General features: G+C 38.3%; 1 protein-coding gene across 4 annotated transcripts in view; it reads right to left on the bottom strand.

The window, feature by feature from the left end:
- Window positions 1–17,580, bottom strand: part of zgc:77784 (uncharacterized protein LOC402947 homolog) — a 66,453-nt gene extending 48,873 nt beyond the window's left edge. For all 4 annotated transcript variants that reach the window (XM_049467134.1, XM_022674736.2, XM_049467136.1 and 1 more), the window contains exons 1-2: window positions 17,068–17,580; window positions 9,942–10,268 (exon numbers count right to left, since the gene is read on the bottom strand). In XM_049467134.1, coding sequence (XP_049323091.1) covers window positions 9,942–10,268; window positions 17,068–17,131 — 391 coding nt within the window. In that variant the 5' untranslated portion in view covers window positions 17,132–17,580. The remainder of the gene's footprint in view (window positions 1–9,941; window positions 10,269–17,067) is intronic.
- Between the last annotated feature and the right edge of the window lie 1,985 nt (window positions 17,581–19,565).

Below are 19,565 nucleotides of genomic sequence, written 5' to 3'. Positions count from 1 at the left end.
AAAGCCAGAGAAGCCTGGTGTGTGTGTGTGTGTGTGTGAGTGTGTGTGTTTGTGTGTGAGCTGCGCAGATGTTCTAAAAGAAGCATGGTGGGCCGATCCCAACTGACTCAGATAGGGCACTGAATCATGGTAACAAATTTGTGACTTATATCCCTGCCAGAAATAAAACGTTTCTAGTCAAGAAGCTATCTGAATCAAGTAAGTAAGATAGTTTCAAACTTAAGAAGCCATGAATGCTGAAGATTTTTGTATATTGACGATATTTTTAATTGCAATAATCTGATTTATTTAACATTTTAAGACCATTTTATGCTACTGATAATGATGATACCACATAATTACAATTCCTTTACACATTACTTTTATAGAGTAACTAAATTTAAATTATTAAGAATATTCAGACATTATAATTAGAATATATTTAAATATCCTAAAAAACATACTTTAGGGGTGGGCAATATAGCCCTAATATAATATCATGATATTTCATGGTATTTTCGTGTTAATATAACAAAACATTTCAAGATTACAAGACTGCAACAAAATAAAAATTACATTTTATTATTGCAAAAAATATACAATAATTAAATAACAGAAGTCAATGATCCAGAATGATACTAATGATTACTAATTATGTACTCCATATATCTCTATATATCCAGGATTAAAGTAAAATAAATGATACCGGACAGATATAATCTGTCTTTAGTAGATATATAATCGTATATTAAGTAGTACCGTGATGTGATAGATAGGGATGGGTGATATAGCATGATATTTCAGGGTACAATATTGATCGCAATATTAAAAAAAGTTGGTGATATTATTACGTACGATACGAAATGGCACACCCCTAACATACATGAAATTAAACCACCTTCATTAAACAAACACAGTATACTGATTCATTCATGTTATTGGGCTCTTCTCCCTAAGTAAACTTGATGGGCGATATTGAGGTCAATAAAATGTTATTGAGGTTATGTCCAAATATTGTTTGATAAAGACAGTAACGTGATTATTGTGACAGGCCAAGCTGGCATATATCTCAGAGACGTGGTGACATTTCAGCCACCAAAACATTTCAACCAAAATGAATTTAGAAATAATTAAAATGAGAATCAGTGATTAAAACTAATGTCAGTCAGTGAAAACACATTCACACAGTTTAGGTAGCAACAGATGAACAGCTCTAAATCAGTTTGTGAATTTTGCCACTGCTGGATCTTCCCAGTTCAACTGTACATGCTATTATTGTGAAATGAAAGTGTCTAGAACAAACAACAGCTTATGAAGCCATACACCACGCAAAATCAGTGTTGCTGCCAAGTGCTAAAGCGTGGAGCACTTAAAAAGAATCCAAAACTGCCTTTGGAAGGAACATCAGCACAATAACATTGCATCAGGAGCTTCATGAAATGGGTTTCCATGGCCGAGCAGCTGCACAGAAGCCTAAGTGCACTATGCACAGTGCCAAGCCTCGGCTGAAGTGGTTTAAAGCATGCCATCACTGGACTTTGGAGTAGTGGAAATGCTCTATGGCATGATGAATCACATCAGTGGGATGAACACTTTTGGCAGGGGTGTCTCAGGGTGTGTTATAGCAAACACCTTTTAGACAAATATAAATGCTTCCAACTTTATGTCAACTGTATTTGGTTCTAGTACATTGACTGTGTGCCTGCACACATTGCAAGCTCCATGAAGAGATGGTTTGACAAGTTTGGAATGGAAGATCTCTAGTGGCTTGCACAAAGCTCTGGACTCAACCCCACATCACAGAACACCTTTGGGACAAAACTGGAGCACTGATTGTAAGCTAGGCCTTTTCATCCAACATCAGTGTCTGACCTCACAAACGCTCTTTTGCATGAACGAGCACAAATTACTGCAGAAAACTGGAGGCTGTTAAAGCTGCAAAGGGGAGAAAACCTTCATATTAATGCCCAAACTTCATGAAGATGACTAGAGCTGGGGCAGCTTATTAGTTTAATCAATGCCGCCATAATCAACTTTTTTCAGAAATATGCTGATTTGCATCCTCAACTGGCTGCACCCAGACATGGATTTTTTTTTTACCAGACTGCATGCTGTGACTACAACTGCTATGCCTATACAATTTAAGAGTAAGTATCATGGAGCGCTTTGTCAGGACAGCAGCATAATAGAACAGGATATGCTACTTTAATATAATTACTTTAATGGCCATGTACAAAGTGTTTTAAGATAAGATTATTAAGGAAAATAATAGAAGAATTATAAGAAATAATTTATTTTATACATACATCTGTCTCCATCTGTAAGCAGGTGCAAATTATATTGAACATTTGATGCCACAAAAGCCAATACCACGGTGCTAAGTCAATACACAAAATTCTGTTGCAATTACTGTTTGAGAATTGCCTTCAGAAATGCAAATATTAGGTTAATAATAATATTTAGAAAATAATATTTAGGCTGATGTTGCTAATTAATATAAAAAGGGATATTACAAAACTGTTGTGCATCAACCTCTGTGATTTTCCTAACACTGATTTTTTTTTCTTAACATCAATTTAACCTACTAATACATAAAAGCGTCAAGCTCTGGTCATGTGACAAATTTCTAAAAAACGCTGTGTTGGTTTTATCCACATATAATGCAGTTTGGATCTGGTCCTAATACCAGGGAGCTGTTACTGACATACAGTGCTTGCTAGATGATATGGCTATATGCCAATGCTGTACTATCTGTACATTCTAGAAACCAGGTCAGTGCTCTATATGTTTGTAATCAACAAGGTCACCTGTTTGTTGTTGTTGTATTTAAAATAATTGAAGGCTACAAGCAGTTGTTTTGTAATATTATTATTTATCCTTGTTATTTATTACATCATTTTTTTTACATTTTGGGTAGATGGGTAAAGCAACAAAAATGCTATGCCAACATTAGGGGTGGGCGATATGGCCCTAAAATAATATCGCAATATTTCATGGTATTTTCGCGATACTCTTGGCGATATGACAAAAAATTAATTTTATTATTGCATATATATCACATGGCACATCCCTAACTGAGAATTAAAAAAATTATTAGATTTGTAACAGAAGTCAATGATCCAGAATGTCATGATACTAGTAATGCACTTCAAATATCTTCATATATCTACAATTAAAGTAAAATGACTAATACTGGACAGATATAATCTCTAGTAGATGTATATAGATATAGTCTCTAGTAGATGTATAATGGGGAATGAGAAAAGTATACATTTTTCTTTTGCTAAAAACAGCAAAAAGTAGTACCCTGATGTGATAATTAGAGGTGGGTGATATGGCACCATATTTCAGTGTATAATATCATTCACAATAAACAAATGCTCCAACCTTCTCTTAAAGCTAGAACAAAACTGAAATGAATTTTATTGGTACTGGTACAGACTTTCATATTTCTGGCACTCTGTCATCCCTAATGCACACTTCTCAATAATTTAGTAACAATCCAAGTGGGCAATATTATTCCTTAAAATTTTATGTATACTCAGTGATGTAGAATCAGTCTTGTGACATTGACTGTCTAGTCATTCACTGCTATAGTCTCACTTAATCACAGTCCCACTATGCATGTCTTTCTATGCATATACATACACTGTAGGACTGTAACAGTTTCAATGTAAGTCGTGAGCACACTTCTGTCACTCTCTTCTCCCTGCTCCAATGCAGCCACCAATCGCCCTCCTGAATTAAATATAACTCGCATGAGGCCCATGAACAAGCAAGGACAAGGACAGGCTGTTTCAAAACAGCCCCTCAGCACGTTGCATTTTTCAGGAGACAGGAGACATGAGTAATTCATGAGGTCTGGTTAAGAAAGGGAAAGGAAGAGGGGAAATAGTGTCACTGTTTACCTCCAGCCGGCCAGCCTACAAGGCCTGTGGCAATACCGCAAGCCTAGTTAAGGGGAAGAGCCATATTCGCTCGACCCTGTCACTGCTCCTGCCTTTTGGAACTGGGCCAGGACAGTCCATAAGAGATGCTGGCTCCTCTCCTCCGCTCTTTCCTCTGCTCTCCTTCTCCTCTTTCCTAACTCTCCTCCTCTTCCTCCTCCTCAGGAGTCAAAGTGGAGAGAGAGGCAGGGAGCGGAGCCGCAGGATTATTTTTAGCCATCCGAGCAAGGGAGCAACACACGCAGAGAGCCTCATTAGCCAATGCTGAGAGCCTGGCAAGGTCATATGACTGGGCAGCATGTGGGCCACACTTGGATTTATCATGGTCGTCCAATTATTCATCTCAGGATCTTGAAATCCTTCATAACCATGCAAATCATAATCAGTCATAATCAATACTACGATCCACTATTTAATTTGATTCAGTATTTAATAAACCATCACTGCTGACTGGTGAGAAGGTGGTAACCTAATCTGTATGTCTGGCATATCAATGAAAGGCCATTCCTGTGGCTGAACCTCACACAGGTTGATATCATTTCAAAAGGCCACAGTCGCTTTCTTCTCTGCCCCCTATAGAGATCATGGGGAATCACGCTAAATGACAAGCCTGTTGGGCAATGCATTATTAATGCGCAACTGTCGACATATGATGTGCTCCTGCTTCTTACATTACATTTAATAGGTTATTTACATTACCCCTTTTTATAGGAGTACAAATAACACACTCGGTCAGCGCTTTTAAAAGCACATTGTGCGTATTTTCACCTTTTACAAATTATTGTGTTTTAACAAGAGGCCATGAGTAAGCACATAAGTGCATATTAATGTTACATCAAAAAATGCAATGCACAGCATCTGCACACATACCCCAGCGGCCTGTTGGCCGTTAAATACACTTGCAACTATATGCAGCATGCCTTGTTGTAATTTCTTGGCTATAGACATAACTCTGCAGCATGTTGCCTAAGAGAGGGCCAGCAGGCTGAATCAGAGGTTCTGCTGGCAGGCTGGAGATGTCACAGAGAGCCAGTGCTGTTCCTTTTGTGGCTGAAAAGCTGCATAAATAAATCCACTCCAGACCACTCTAGAGGTGGGTGGGCTAATCCGATACAACGCCGTCGGCTGCCCCTTGTTTTAGAAAATGGAGTTCTGGTCTCCAGGGAGAGGGGACTAGGTTAATCTCCACATTGTCTGTGTTTACAAATCCTCAGCCATACCCCAGCCAGGAGGAGGGAGTTTTTTTTTGCCTTTTTTGTTTCATTGGCCTCTTCTTATCCCTCTTCCCACCTTACTGCTTATCAAATGATAACTGAATGACTTCAAAAGATACTGAATAATATTTGACAATTACAATAAAACTTTCAAAACATCATTGATCTTCAATGTTCTTCTTGGAGAGCTACCTTACAGCAGGTTCTTTAACCTAAATCCTGAGTGAGACCTGTATGGGCAGCCCACATGAGAACCTGAATGTTTTGTCCACAGGGTTCTACATATAAATGTCAGTGATGGAACCAGGATGGGTAAAACATTGGCCCCCTCTGGGTTGTACACTACACACAGGCCCAAGATTAAACGCATTTTGACATCTGAATAAAAGTCTTTGAGCTGTGACTGGTGATGATTCACAAGACCACAAGAACACAAGTTCTTCTAAAGAGCTAAAGAAAGAAGGTGAGGTGGATTAAGTTTGGGTACAAAGTCTGCAGAAAGGCAGCCCTCCTGGAGGGTTAAAAAACACTGATGTGTATTGCTGTATCCTTTTATATATGAACAGTTGGAGAAAACATGGCACAGCCAGTGTCTTTGAACAAGTATTACATTCAACACACATAACAGCAACAAAAAAAAAGACAAAGTTTCATTCACATTTTTATTCACATTGTGCATGCCGAGCATCACGCAACATTCACCCCAGGAAAAGGTTTAGGTAGGAAGGTGCAAGGAGAGCCGTATTAACACAGCCTTCAAAGCATCATTACTTCATAATCCCACACAGAGAGGAAGAGGGACAGCTGGCTCAAATGCCTTTTAAGCAAGTTTCATTTTTTTTTTTTATTTGTCCTACTTTATCTTAATCCTGGCTCAGGATGCGATGCAGTTTTGCTCCCCCAGACAGACTGTCAAATTCATAGCTTTGAAACAGATACAGGTTTTTCTCTTGCAGACAAAAGCTGGCAGACAAATGCAGCTATTTTGGGTGAACGTGAAAGAATTATGTTCTCCCTAAGTGCAGAATATTGGTTACTGTCAAACACTGAGAGCTCAACAAGTAGCCTTCAGCTTTACTGGTATGCCCACAAACAGAGGAAAAGTGCACTTTGCCACATTGAAAAGTACACGGTTAAGTATCTGTTCCTGCACAGCCGGGCTCCACATGGATCAACAGTTATCCTTCAATATAACGTGGCCTAGATTTGCATGGCTTAATGTGTTACAGTAAGAACAGGGTTTGAGTAATCTTCAATGGTCCAATGGTCCTTCCTTCATAGAAAAATAAACACAATACGCATGTAATAGTAAACAAGCTTCCCTTGGTCTCTATAGAGTGAGAATATGCAAAATGAAGCAGTATAGGCTGTACGATCAACAAACAGCATATATCTATTTCTCTGATATAACACATCCTGTGTATCTCACCTAAAACTTTCAAAAATGATCCAGTTGCATTATAGTTATTTATAGTCTTGATGAGCATACAGGTTTAGAGACCCACTTTGCAGAGATTTTGAATCTTAAAACTCTACACAAATGCCAGATTTCTCATTTGTAAATACTTTTAAACACAATATCAATATATCAATATGTCAAGATGAGAAAATTTTGATTCTGTGACACAGATTGACAGCTCTGCATTGTCTTCTTCATAATGCGAGAAAAGCTTAAAACCCTACCAGACAAACAGTAGAGATTTATCGCACCAAATATATTACTGCTCACTTTATCAAAACCTACTGTTTAATCCTTCCATGTAAGGCAACATAATTTCCCCCAACACAATCTTCCTGCTGCTATAACCTAAGCTGCTGGATCCGCAGCCTTGCAGATGTAAACACATTTGTAAAGAGGGGCACCGGAGGATAGGGGGAGGGAGGCTGTCATCCCCATTCTCTCCTTCCTCCACCTGTTGTCTTCCGCAGATGCCTCCGTTCTCCTAGCATACCCTCCCAGAACCCAGGCAGCGGGCCCGCTGGCCCTGGTCCAGCTCTAATTAGCACATGAATCACGGCTAACGGAGAAGAGACAGGCGGCCGTGTGCCTGGTTCCCTAGTTATGACCTCACTCTCATGATTTCATCATCCGCAAGGACGAGCACTCAATCCTTAAGTGCAGTACAGTGGGGCTTCGTAACACAGTGTAGAGCCCATTAAGTGGCAGGTACGCATGCAGACTGCGGTGTGAAAGTTAAATATGACCCAGACTACTCTTTAATCTGTCTCTAAGTGTTGAATATAAATAATTAACTATCCTTACAGGCTTTGTTAAATACACATATTATAAACCTTTTGAAGCATTAGTTGTACGGTAAGTCTTGTAAGGCTCGCCACGTGGCTTCATTCAGACCATTCTGTTCTCAAATAAAAGCAGGTGAAATATTCATCCATCAGCTATTAGACCACTGTGTGTTTCTCACCCAAAATTTTCAAAAATGACCCAACTGCATATTTTTATTGTTTATAGTCCTGATGAGCATACAGATTTTGAGACCCAAAACTAAAAAGTCTCAACAAATGCCAGATTCTTCATTTTAAATATTCTTAAACACAATATCAAATATGCAAAAATGAGAAAATGAAAATGTGATTCTATGACACAGCATGATATCTCTGCATTGTCTTTAAAATGACAGAAAAGCTTAAAAACCCACCAGAGAAACAGTGCAGATTTATCACACCAAATATTACTGCTCACTTATCAAACCCTACTGTTTAATCCTTCCATGTGGGGCAACTCATAATTCTCATTCATAGAATTCTATTCTCAAATAAAAACAGGTGAAATTATCCATGCATTGAATGCATGCACAGATTGTAATTTGTGTCTCCCCAATAAAATTTTGGTTTAAAATGATGATTAAAAATTTTGAGCTACACAATAAAATTAGACTTAGTTTTAAATAATATTTTGAAATACAAAGCTACATAAAATACATAAAAATTGGATTTTGCCTAAAATAATCATGTTAAAAAAAAAACAATTTAAAACATCAAAGCTACATTAGGAAAATTGGATTTGGTTTAAAAATACTAGAGCTATATAAAAAATTGGATTTGAATGTCATGATGACCACTGATCATATATAGATAAGACCTGCTCTTTTACAATCCTCAAAATAAAATTGATCTAGGCAGTCTAGGAGTCTGAACAGGTTCTCTTGTATCTGTGCAGTTTATATGAGGAGTTTTTGTTTGGAGCAGTGTCCTCTGGCGAAATCTAAAGCTAAAAAGAAGTGAAGGACTCTTGTTCAAAAGGCTATTTCCTGATAGTGGTCAGCCAAGATTGAGCTCGAAATCCTCTCGATGGAAAGATTTTGACAGAGCAAACTCAGTTTCATAACCTTTCACAAGTTAATATTTTGACACTGCAGGGCCAGCAGACTGAGCATTAAGTTACAGAGCTTATAGGATGAATATTTATTGGAACAGATTTAGGGAGGTTTAGCAGAACTGCTGCAACAGCCCATTTGCAGTACATACTAGGTGTATATGGACAAATGTACATATGACCTTTACACTGTGACCCAATAATGACCCACGTAGTGATATATTGCTTTTCTGCTGTCATACGGCTTCTGACGTCACGTCTGATATCACTTTGATGCGACCTCCTAATGAGGGCATGCATCTGGGGACTTTGCCGGTGACTAAAGCTGAGGAAAGCAGGAAGTCAGTCGTGCAGAAGATGGGCTCATGCTAAATTGCTGTTTTGTGCTTTTAATGAGGACACTTTGCTGCTTTAATTTGTTATGCTTCTTTCCTAATCAACAAATTTGTTAATCCGGTTTCTTCTGGCAGTACAGCTGCAGCTTGGCTGCCACTTGCCATGGGATTATGCCAGCAGGGCAGAGACAGGGCCAAGGACCCACAACGCAAACATCGAAATTGAATAAAAGCTTGCAGTATAATCATGAAATGTAAAGTATGACTATACAGATGTCAAAATGGCTTTTCATCCATTCCAGTGGCTCCTCTGTAAAAGATCTGTGAATAGAGTGGTGTGATACACCTACTTATAAGAAAGGTGAGAGAAAACTTTCAGTTTTGTATTACTAAATTATTTTGATAAGTTTCACAGTATTACTGTGTCCATTCCGAATGTGCTTACTGCAGTAGATGATCCTGAAACCTGCAAACGTATGCATCACTACACACGCATAAAACATGCAAATTCTGTGACTGCTAAACATAACTTAGCAATCCAAAAATGTATTGTTCTTTTCTGCCTATTTCATTGTAAACTTACAGTGCTCAACTCTTTTTAACTGTTGTCATTTATTTTTGACACAATTCCCATGTAATAACATAAAATATAATAATATACAGAAATAACAGCATTTAAATATTATTATTTTTTTATATTTTAAATATTTTCAGTTTTTTAGCCATACTACCAAGCTCAACCTCTGGGACATCCTTTATATCTGTATGTGCCACACCACAGACCCAAAAACATCGAGGCTTTGTAAGCGAACTATACTGATTTGATTTGCTTTTGTGAGAGTGGGTCAAATATTGTAGAACCCCATGTTCAAAGAAGTTGGTTATGATTCAAGCCTCATTACAGCTAATGAGTAATGCCATTGTGCACTTAACCCCAAGTTACACCAGAAGGACTACCCTGTCAACGGCTGATGTACTGTGACTCAGTATGGTTAAAAGCATCGTCTTCACTTAAGAAACTCTAAGGAAATTATCTCAAAAGAATGTATATTAAGCTTTAATGAAACTGTACCCTTTCAAAAAATTAATTATTTAAATTAAAGAAAGAGGATCTAATGGAAAAGGCACTTACTGGCTACTTCTAGTGAGGCATTGCGGCTGACTGTGACTCCCAGGTAGTTGCGTGCCACGCAGGTGTAGACACCTTCATCCGGCTTGCTCCGTCGGCCATGGACAATGCGTAGGAAAAAGAGTGAGCCACTCGGCAGCAGCATGCGGTGCGAGCGTGGGTCATCTTTATCCGTTTCCACATGCTCTCCATCTTTGTACCACTCCACTGTCGGCATGGGCCGGCCCTCTGCCTTGCAGTTTAGGGTGGCTGGCTCCCCCTTGGACACAATCAGGTCAGATGGGTCCTCAACGATCCGAGGTGGGCTGTCCTCCAGACGTGGCCGAGACCCTGCGAGAAATCAGTTGGAACTATTCAAAGTGTTTGATGCCATATTTTTCTAGTCATCAATCTGCACTGAAAAGTCTCCACTAATACAGGAGAGAACAACATGAAAGGCTAGGCTGTCTGAAAAGCTTTTAACTTTTAACCACCTGACAGGCAGTGATTAAATCAGATGTGGATTCCACATATAAAGATGTGCTTTTATTTTTCTGTCTTGAAGTCAATATTGCACTTTACATTTTTCAGACAGGCACTTGTCCTGAAGTTAAAAGAAAAGGAACAGTGGGCTTCAGACGACATCAAATGAAATAAGACTAGAGTAGACTCTTAATGGCTGGTGGTAGAAGGAGCCTGAGGAACTGATGACTCAGCATCTGTTAAGCTTTCGGAGAGTCCGGGGGGGCAGACAGGAACATGGAGAAGTTAAAAGAAGCTGACATTAGGGCTGGGTTTGGCATGGCTACTGCAGGGGAAGGCGGCTTGGAAACCTCACCGCACTTCTCCTCCCGGGACCCATTAGAGCAGGACTCTATAGATGGCGATAAGAGTGTACCGGTGTGGGTACACTCACAACTGTGAAATCTGGGGCCTTCAAGAGTTCACATGCAATGCATGTACCATGAAGCAATAGTTAGGGCCGGACAGCAGGTTTTGAAATGACATGAAATGAGAATATTTTGAGCACTTGATCTCTCTAAGATGTCATATACTTATAATCCAGGAAAATTATTGATCTATTGTCATGGGTGATTTAGTGCACATGCTAACCTGAAGGTGAGGAGCCTTTGATTGGCTGTATTTCTAAGAAGATTTATTAATTTTAAAATCCACAGACGTACACTAACAAATTACCTGTAAATCTGATGTTGACTAGTGGCGGCCGATAGAATATAAATTCATATGTTGGAGTCAGGGGTGCTGCAGCTCCCTTTGGAATTTGCTTCCTTAAAACATCCTTATTAAGAATCAAATTTACTAATTTGAGACTGGATTAGCTCACCATGCATGTTTTTGTTTTAGATATTAGGTTGCTAGTTTGGATGTAGTTGCAAGTTCCTGAGCCCAGGATGTGGGATAATAACTATTCAACCTTATCCCCAACAACTCGAATCATCCCAAAATTACCTTATGTAGCACCATTATTCCAAAGAACATAGTTTCATTGCTCCACAGTTTAATGCTGGGGGGCATTACACCCTCCTAGCTCATGCCCCTTATTAGGTATAGTGCCTATAACATCATGTTTCCCTGCCCCTGAGTCATATTCTATTGGCAATAGGTGCCAATAGGTAACTTAAAAGTAACTTATTGCACTCATTAGAAGGGGCATCCACAAACATAAAGACATCAGCCTTCGTTTTCCTTAGTTTTTGTATTATTATAACAAAAGGATTTATGAAAAAAAAAAACACAGAAAGGACTAGCATTTAGTAAGGTAATTAAAATTTGCTTCACTGTGCTACCATTATTTAAAAAGACAAGCAAAAAAATATCTTAAATGAGAATCATAATAAAACGCATATGCAATAATTGTGCATGGTAAATTAGCTATTAACTTAGTAAACACAAATTCATTTACACTAAGTCTGTCTTGCGATATTTCATGCCGACAGTGCCGGCTACAGCACCAGACTGAAAAACTGGCCTGTTTTTCTTTACCCTGACTGCTCAAAATGCATTACACATTTATGCCATATGAGCTCATACTCTTGACGACAAGAGCACCGACAAAAAGGAGCAGCTCTCTAAAAAAAACATGAGGTACGATGCATTATATAATTGCTGATTCTCTCCTAGAGGAAATGCTCTTATTCAAACGTTTTAAAAAACCCAAAGCATCTTTAATGCAAGAAAATGTGAACACTTTATTATAGCTACTAAGGAGAAAAATAAAGAGAACTACTCTTTTCTGAAAGGTTAAAACTTTCTCTGCCTGGCAAAGGGATATTAGATCATCAGCGTTAAATAAAAATCCACAGTGTACACTGCAGATAATTAATTTAAGGGTGGTGATTATACGCTATGTGGTCAAATATAGACTCTACAAAAGAGGAAATGTAAACTGTAAGGTAACAGTCGTCACCAAATCACTCAGTCATTTATAACACGTCTTTCTGCGGACATAATGACTGACAGTACCCTGCTTCTGGCAGCACTGGGGCAGAATTACTAGGGCAGAACAAACTGGGATTAATCTTGGGACCTTGAGCGCCAGCAGCTAACTTCAATTGTTGTTTGATCAAAGCATTCGCACACTTCTGGTAGAGTGCAAAACCACTGCTGGTGCGAGAAGGGAAAAAGATGAGAGGCATGGGTCTTCTCTGCAATCCCACTGATGTGAGCTATATTTGGTGTGTAGCTACAAGCTATGCCATTATGTAATGCTTTACAGTAATTAATATTAACAAAACATTAGTCGTGCATCACCCGCTCCCTCCTCAGGGTTTAAATGTGCTCTTGTTATGCTAATATGTAGTGAAAACAACAGCTAGAGGGGGTCATGTTTCCAAAGGGGTCCGGCCTTAAACATAAATAGCAGGACAATAGCCTTAAATGAATAGGTTGCACTTGACTGAGCAGTCGACTGTGTGTAGTGAAAGTCTGTTAGAGAACTAATCATACCACATGGTGTATAAACAAATACAAGTTGTTTGTAAGAAAAGGTCAGTTGTGCCGGAGAGTGGTCACACAGGGGCATAAGTAAGTTAGAGAACAAATATATCCATAGCCATGCTTGGTTAATACCATTGAAACACAGTAGTCAGTATTTTCTGACACGGTTTGTTCTGCTGGGTTGTCCGTCTAATGCCATTTGCCATTTAAAACACCATTATCCTGCTTACTCCACTCAAGCAGAGTGGTCCATTTGCCCTTATACGACTTTAAGCCACTGAATGACACAAACCTCCCGCTTTGTTTGGCCTATTCTCAGTTTAAGCCCTATTATGCTGATGACAGTAGTGAGAAATGTATTATATGCCTCGTCTGACATAAAATACAGAGACAGCAACAGACAATGACCCGCTAAAAATCAGATTAACTCCCCCCATTACACAAATCAATCTGATAGAATGAACAATTGTAATTTGAATTACAGTCCATAAGTAGACAGGATTATGCAAAACTAAATCATATTATTTTTGTTCTTCAGACAAAAAATAAAGCATTATTTTATACTAAATGTTGGCATAAAGACCAGCACACTGTGCTATTGTATTTGGCAGCATTGAGGAAAAACCCATCGCACCTTTGTGGTGCTATGACGCAGTAGATAGTGCAGGCAAAGCCTGATGTGAAAACACAAATAAAACATGACTTGTTCTGTCGAAAAAGAGTCCAAGGAGGTATACTACCCATCTTTTAACAACTGGACCGTGAAGGCCCCCATTATTTCTCACATCTCTTCTAAGCCTGTCGCGAAAACTGGTTCCTTCAACAAATGTTTCACACCACCTCCAGAATCGCCACACACATTCTTGCACTTCTTTTATGTAAGCGTGTAATTGGCAACGACACAGTGCGCCTTCAGCCGTTCTATATTTGAAGCTTCTGCTGCTTTAACAAAGCACATGGAGTGCACCTCTGCAGTCACACAGGAAGATCCGCCATTAACTCTTACGGTGGGAATTCAACTGTAAAAAAAAGCCAGAGATTTTACTGTGTGTATACTAGGGGGTCAGAGGCATCCCTTAAAAAAACCTGGCTGCATAAGGCAGCTTCTCTCTCCGTTTATGCTCAGAGCCATGCAGGCACAGCAGGAGGGATATGCTTAGCTATGGGGACTGATGATACACTGCTGGTGTCTACCTTTTTCCCCAGACAAGCGGCAGATATGGCCAGACAAAGGTGCCTTTTCAGGAGACCACATTTGGTGTCATTGAAACAACACAGAAGGCAATTAAAAAAGCTTAAGTTTCTTGAACATATTGACATCTTATTTAGCTGTGTGTAGACCCTACTGTTAAGAAAGCATTGTTTCCCATGGCCTGCCCTTTTGTTGCTCTGCTCTTCTTCTTCATAAGGTGTGTGTCTTGCAACAAGCGAAACATCTGGAGAAACGCACAGTCAGGTGGTATTGTTTTGGTTTGGGTTTACTGCACAGCAGCCCATTTCATACCCTGCCATATGGCACAATCATTTTCTGTTTACACAGAGATGAGCAGAATGTTTTACAAATTAAGCCTGCTATGAAGAAAAATAATTGAATAAGAATGCCTAAACTTATGTTTTGTCCACCTTAAAGTAACCCTTCTAAAAATGTTCAAATGACAGAAGTTTTAATGTATAACTCATAAAGATATGGCTGTCAACAAGAAATAAGAAAATACACTTTCGTTTCTCTATGCCACTGTGCACAGTAGGTGTACACTATGTTAAATCTCAAAGGAAGACATCTTTGCAATATGTTTACGTCACTTCTATCCATTGTACGATGCAACAGCAGCACTGCATCACATTCAAATATGAACAATTACATCACTGTGGCTATTTTACCTGTAGTGCAATTACACTACATATCCAGATGTTTGTGGACACCCTGTTATTGCATTAAAATGTGGCTCAGTGGAACTGTTTTCTCTTAAATTATTTACTCAATCCAAAGGTTTTATGATGAACGGCTATGGGTTTGGAGGTGGTGGTGTTATTCCAACATCCTGATGTCTTTAATGCTCCTGTTTAAATACTCTTGATACTTTGGGAAGAAACAATAAATGAGCAGGTGTCCGAATACTTTTGTCTTTATAGTGTGGCTCTGTGTTTTAATAAGGACAATAGGTTGGACATTACTTTTGTTTTATACTTTTGTGGGTTGCATGGACCTGCAACCAAATATAGATTATTACAAGTGGATGTGTAAAATACACAATAAGATACACACCTGTAAGTTACCCCTGATCTATTATGGTCTACAATGAGATGAGCAGAAAGCTTTACAAATCAGGCTCTTCAAGCTTCTGATAAGTGTTCAAATTAGCGATGAAAACACCTGTGAACACTTCTGAATATAGGTCATAAAACACACAGGCATTTTTCCATTTCAGCTAAAAGACCAAAACAGCACAGTCTGGCTGTCCTAACAGTAAAATCAGATGCTGGGTTCAATGAAAGTTGAAAGTCTTTACTGTGTAAAAAAAAATCACAGACCTAAACAAATACCTTGCAGACTACTAATTGTGCAACAAGTATTTGAACACGTCTTTGTCCATTAATTATATTTGATTTTTAGAATAGGTATCAGACCCAAAATCTTCTTAAAACTATGAAAAAAGTGTCTCTCTAGTATCAGACAGAGTAATCGTAATCATTTAGTGTAATAACTTTTTGTAAGAGACTTTTTAGAGGTTTAGACTAGGGCTGGGAGTTTAAGTGAATTAATTTAATTAATCAAATTATTGTTTAAATATGATTTTCAAAATAGAATAGTCAAGATTTTACATTTATATTTTCCATATAAAAGCTGCCAGAGTGAATCTCATTCGACAGAACCAGTAAAGAACTTTTTCTGTGTCAGTGATTTTCATATTTTACAATTTCTCTAAACTGAAATATAAGATTATATTTGCACCATGGTTAAGATATAAAAGCTGCATGTAAGGTTGAAAAGGTCTGTTTGCTATTTGTAAAAAAAATATGCTAAGAAAAATAAGTACAGATTTGTACTCAAAAGCGTACAAAGCTTGTCGCTCGGGCTGTACCCTATATTGAGGTACAATAGAGTGCCTTCCAGTGAAAGTTTTTTTTTTTTTGTACCAGTAAAGATTTTAAACATCATCATCAACTGAATATGTGTCAAGAACATGATGATCTAAATATATGTGGCTTTATATTGTTTATTAGTACAATGATACAGAACTTTGATAATTTACCTTTTGATTGATTAAATGGTACAAATCTGTACTTTCTGCTGTTAGGAAAGACTTGTGCTTCAGAGGGAACACATCTGATCCTATAAAACACCAATATTATACCTTTGAGGGTACAATTATGAAAAAATGTACCTTTGAGTACAAGAAAGTACTTATCTTGTATCACTAAACCTAATTAATTAAATAAATCAGAGCTGGTTAAAGCTAGTTAAAGACATAAACTCATAAATACAGCTCTGGAAAAAAATTAAAAAACACTTTTAAATCAGTTTATTTGAATTTGCTATTTATAGGTAAATGTTTGAGTAATATGAACATTGTTGTTTTATTCTATAAACTACAGACAGTATTTCTCACAAATTCCAAATAAAAATACTGTCATTTAGAGCATTTATTTGCAGAAAATGAGAAATGGCTGAAATAACAAAAAAGATGCAGAGCTTTTTAGATCTCAAATAATGCAAAAAAAAAAAAAAAAAGCTCATATTCATACAGTTTTAAGAGTTCAGAAATCAATATTGGTTGGAATAACCCTGGTTTTTATTCACAGTTGTATGCATCTTGGCATCATGTTCTCCTCCACCAGTCTTACACACTGCTTTTGGATAACTTTATGCGGCTTTACTCCTGGTGCAAAAAAAATCAAGCAGTTCAGCTTGGTGGTTTGGTGGCTGTTAATCAAACATCTACCTCTTTATTATATTCCAGAGGTTTTCAATTTGTTAAAATCAAAGAAACTCATCATTTTTTCATTTTTAAGTGGTCTATTATTTTTTTCCAGAGCTGTATATGGCTGTTAACGTGAAAATACACCTTTTTCTTACGTCTATAGACTAGAACAACTCGATAAGCACATTCAGAGTGTTGTTTTTTCCACGAAAACACAGCAAAACTGAACTTTTCTCCTTATAATCTCTGTTAAAACAAACTTAACTTACCCGTGGAGGCGCATATCTGAGCGAACAGCAGCAGCAGCAGGGCTAGCCTGGAGCCCAGCCTCATCCTCCAGCGCGGAGTGTGAGAGAGTAACGTTAATAGAGAAGGTGGGAGAGTCGTGGAGACGTTTTTAACCTAAAGTCACATCGCTAGTTATAAAGCCTGGCCTCTAATTACTCTATTTCTACATTTCCCGTGTAATAAAACAGCAGGTTAGCGTTAGTTACATCGATATTCATCACTGGAGCTAGAACAGCCAGCATTACCGACACACGCACCGCTCAAACTCTCTATTTATCTCTGTCTAAAGCTGAATGACGAAGCGCTCCTTCTCGGGTACGGGTTAAATATGGAGTCAGAAATAAGGTTAAAACGTTAAAATGTCGTGTCTCTTTTCCGCTGCCGGAGTTTTTGTCCGTTTTTCCGCACCAGCGCTCCGGTTTCACTCCGCCACTGAATCCACTCAGTCCACTCGCCTCAGGATGACCGTTGCTCTGCCTGCGTTTAAACGAGAAGCGCTCGCGCACGGTTGTGTGCTTTCCCGCCTGTATTCAGACAGGCTCCGCCCCCTGCATCAGGATTGGCTGTATGGGCTAAGACTCACAGTCGTCGTGTATTACCACTGGTCGATCTTCAAGTAGTATGGCGGGACTTGTCCGAAAACAGGCGGGAAAAAAATTAATGGGCAATTCCACCGAATGGGTGCTTTTTGCTTCTTGTAAAGCTCCCAAATTAAAGGTATTTATCTTTTTAATATATATATATATATATATTTAAAGCTCTATCTTACCATATATTAAACTATTCAAAACATGTACTGTTCAATCTTAGGCAGCTTTACTTAATTTTTTACAAGGTTTCTAAATCCTGTTACCAAAACTTGTGACATTTAAAAATCACCTTTAAAAGCAAGTGCACTAATTCGTTTGATTTTCTCTCAAGAAAGTCTCTATTTTAAAGACACGGTTGACTGCGTGTTCAAATAATTGACATTTATGACAGAAAAAAAAAACACTATATATGGATGCACATTGTATTTTTCTAAAAGATGCAAAGCCATTTTTATATTTTCAAGAAGACCCAAACCTGAAATTGATCAAATTTATCATGCAATTTCTTAAACAAATGGATAAATGATGAACCAAAGAGAAAACATGGTTTACATTAACTAAACACTAACACATTAATAAATCAATACACCAGGCAACTCCACTCAGTCCTGTTACTGGCACTCAGCCCTGTTACTGGCACTCACTCCTGTAACTGGCACTCACTCCTGTTACAGATAAGGTAATGTGTTACGGTAACAGGACTGAGTGATAACACAGTGACACAACTAAAATGTGTATTTTAACTTAAATATTTTAGATGTATTATGAAAAAAATATTTGAAAGAATAGATGTGATTCGGAGCCACACAACAATACATCTGTGAAGTCTATACTTAAAGAGTGGGGTCAGATAACAAATACTATTCTTTTAGTGTCATAAGTAGTTTTTTATTATTGTTTTTAATTACGTATCTTACTTTTGCAATAAGGTCAATGTACAAAACACTATGCTTAAAAGTAAAATGTATTTTAAAGTTATTTTGTGTGCACATTCTTGCATGTAATTTCCTGGGGATGGAATTGGCACAAAGTCAGTGGAGTATGCCATATCTTACTGATAGCTTTGTTGACTTTTTTCTGTATGATTAATCATGTCAACCTTTCATATTAACAGATGTTTTGCCAATCAATTTCCTTAACTTGCCTAACCTACTCCTTAAGTGTTTAACTTGATTTTAAACCTACTCACACTCATCTAAATAAATCTTTAAGCATGCTTAAAGCAACAAGCTAAAGAATAGATCCTTGCCACTCACACGCACACTATGACTCCATTCCAAAGCAATCAACTAAGCAGGTGCTGTCTACAGCGCCATCAGCCACTCCACTGATCTACCCCACCCGCCATCTGCCCCTAGTGTAATACTGACTCCCCAGCGATCTATCCATTTTACTCTTTCTGCAGCCGCTCTCTCTTTCTTTCTTGCATTGACTTTGTGTCTGCTGTGTGAGGTCACCATAATTGAGGGCTCTCTCTGTGTGAAACAAAACCGTCGTGTTCCACTTTGGGAGGCGGCATGGGACGGAGAAGGCGAGGACAGAAGACGGAACGAGTCAGCCATGAAGCAAACCAGAAAAGAACTTTCAAAATGAAATAAATGAAATATCTCTCTGGGAAATAGAATGGTGTGTGAAAAAAGGCCAAAATGAGGACCTTTCTAATGCCACAGGCCGGGAGTCCAAGCGAAAATAATTGGCCTTGCTCACTTTGAGGAGCTAGGATGGCCCTCCCTCTCTCTATATCACTTACCAGTATGGCCATCTGGTAGATAACATTACAGAATTGGCAGTTATAGTGTTATAGTGTTCTCCTCCAAGTGTGCTTAGCTGTTCAATGGCATTTGATTAGTAACAGTTCATTACGATATGGTGGTACTTTTACTTGCCTT

The sequence above is a fragment of the Astyanax mexicanus genome, chromosome 18, assembly GCF_023375975.1.
Source record: "Astyanax mexicanus isolate ESR-SI-001 chromosome 18, AstMex3_surface, whole genome shotgun sequence".
In the NCBI taxonomy this organism is placed as follows: domain Eukaryota; kingdom Metazoa; phylum Chordata; class Actinopteri; order Characiformes; family Acestrorhamphidae; genus Astyanax; species Astyanax mexicanus.
The sequence above is the reverse complement of the archived record's forward strand: the minus strand, read 5'-3'. Positions and strand labels throughout refer to the sequence as shown.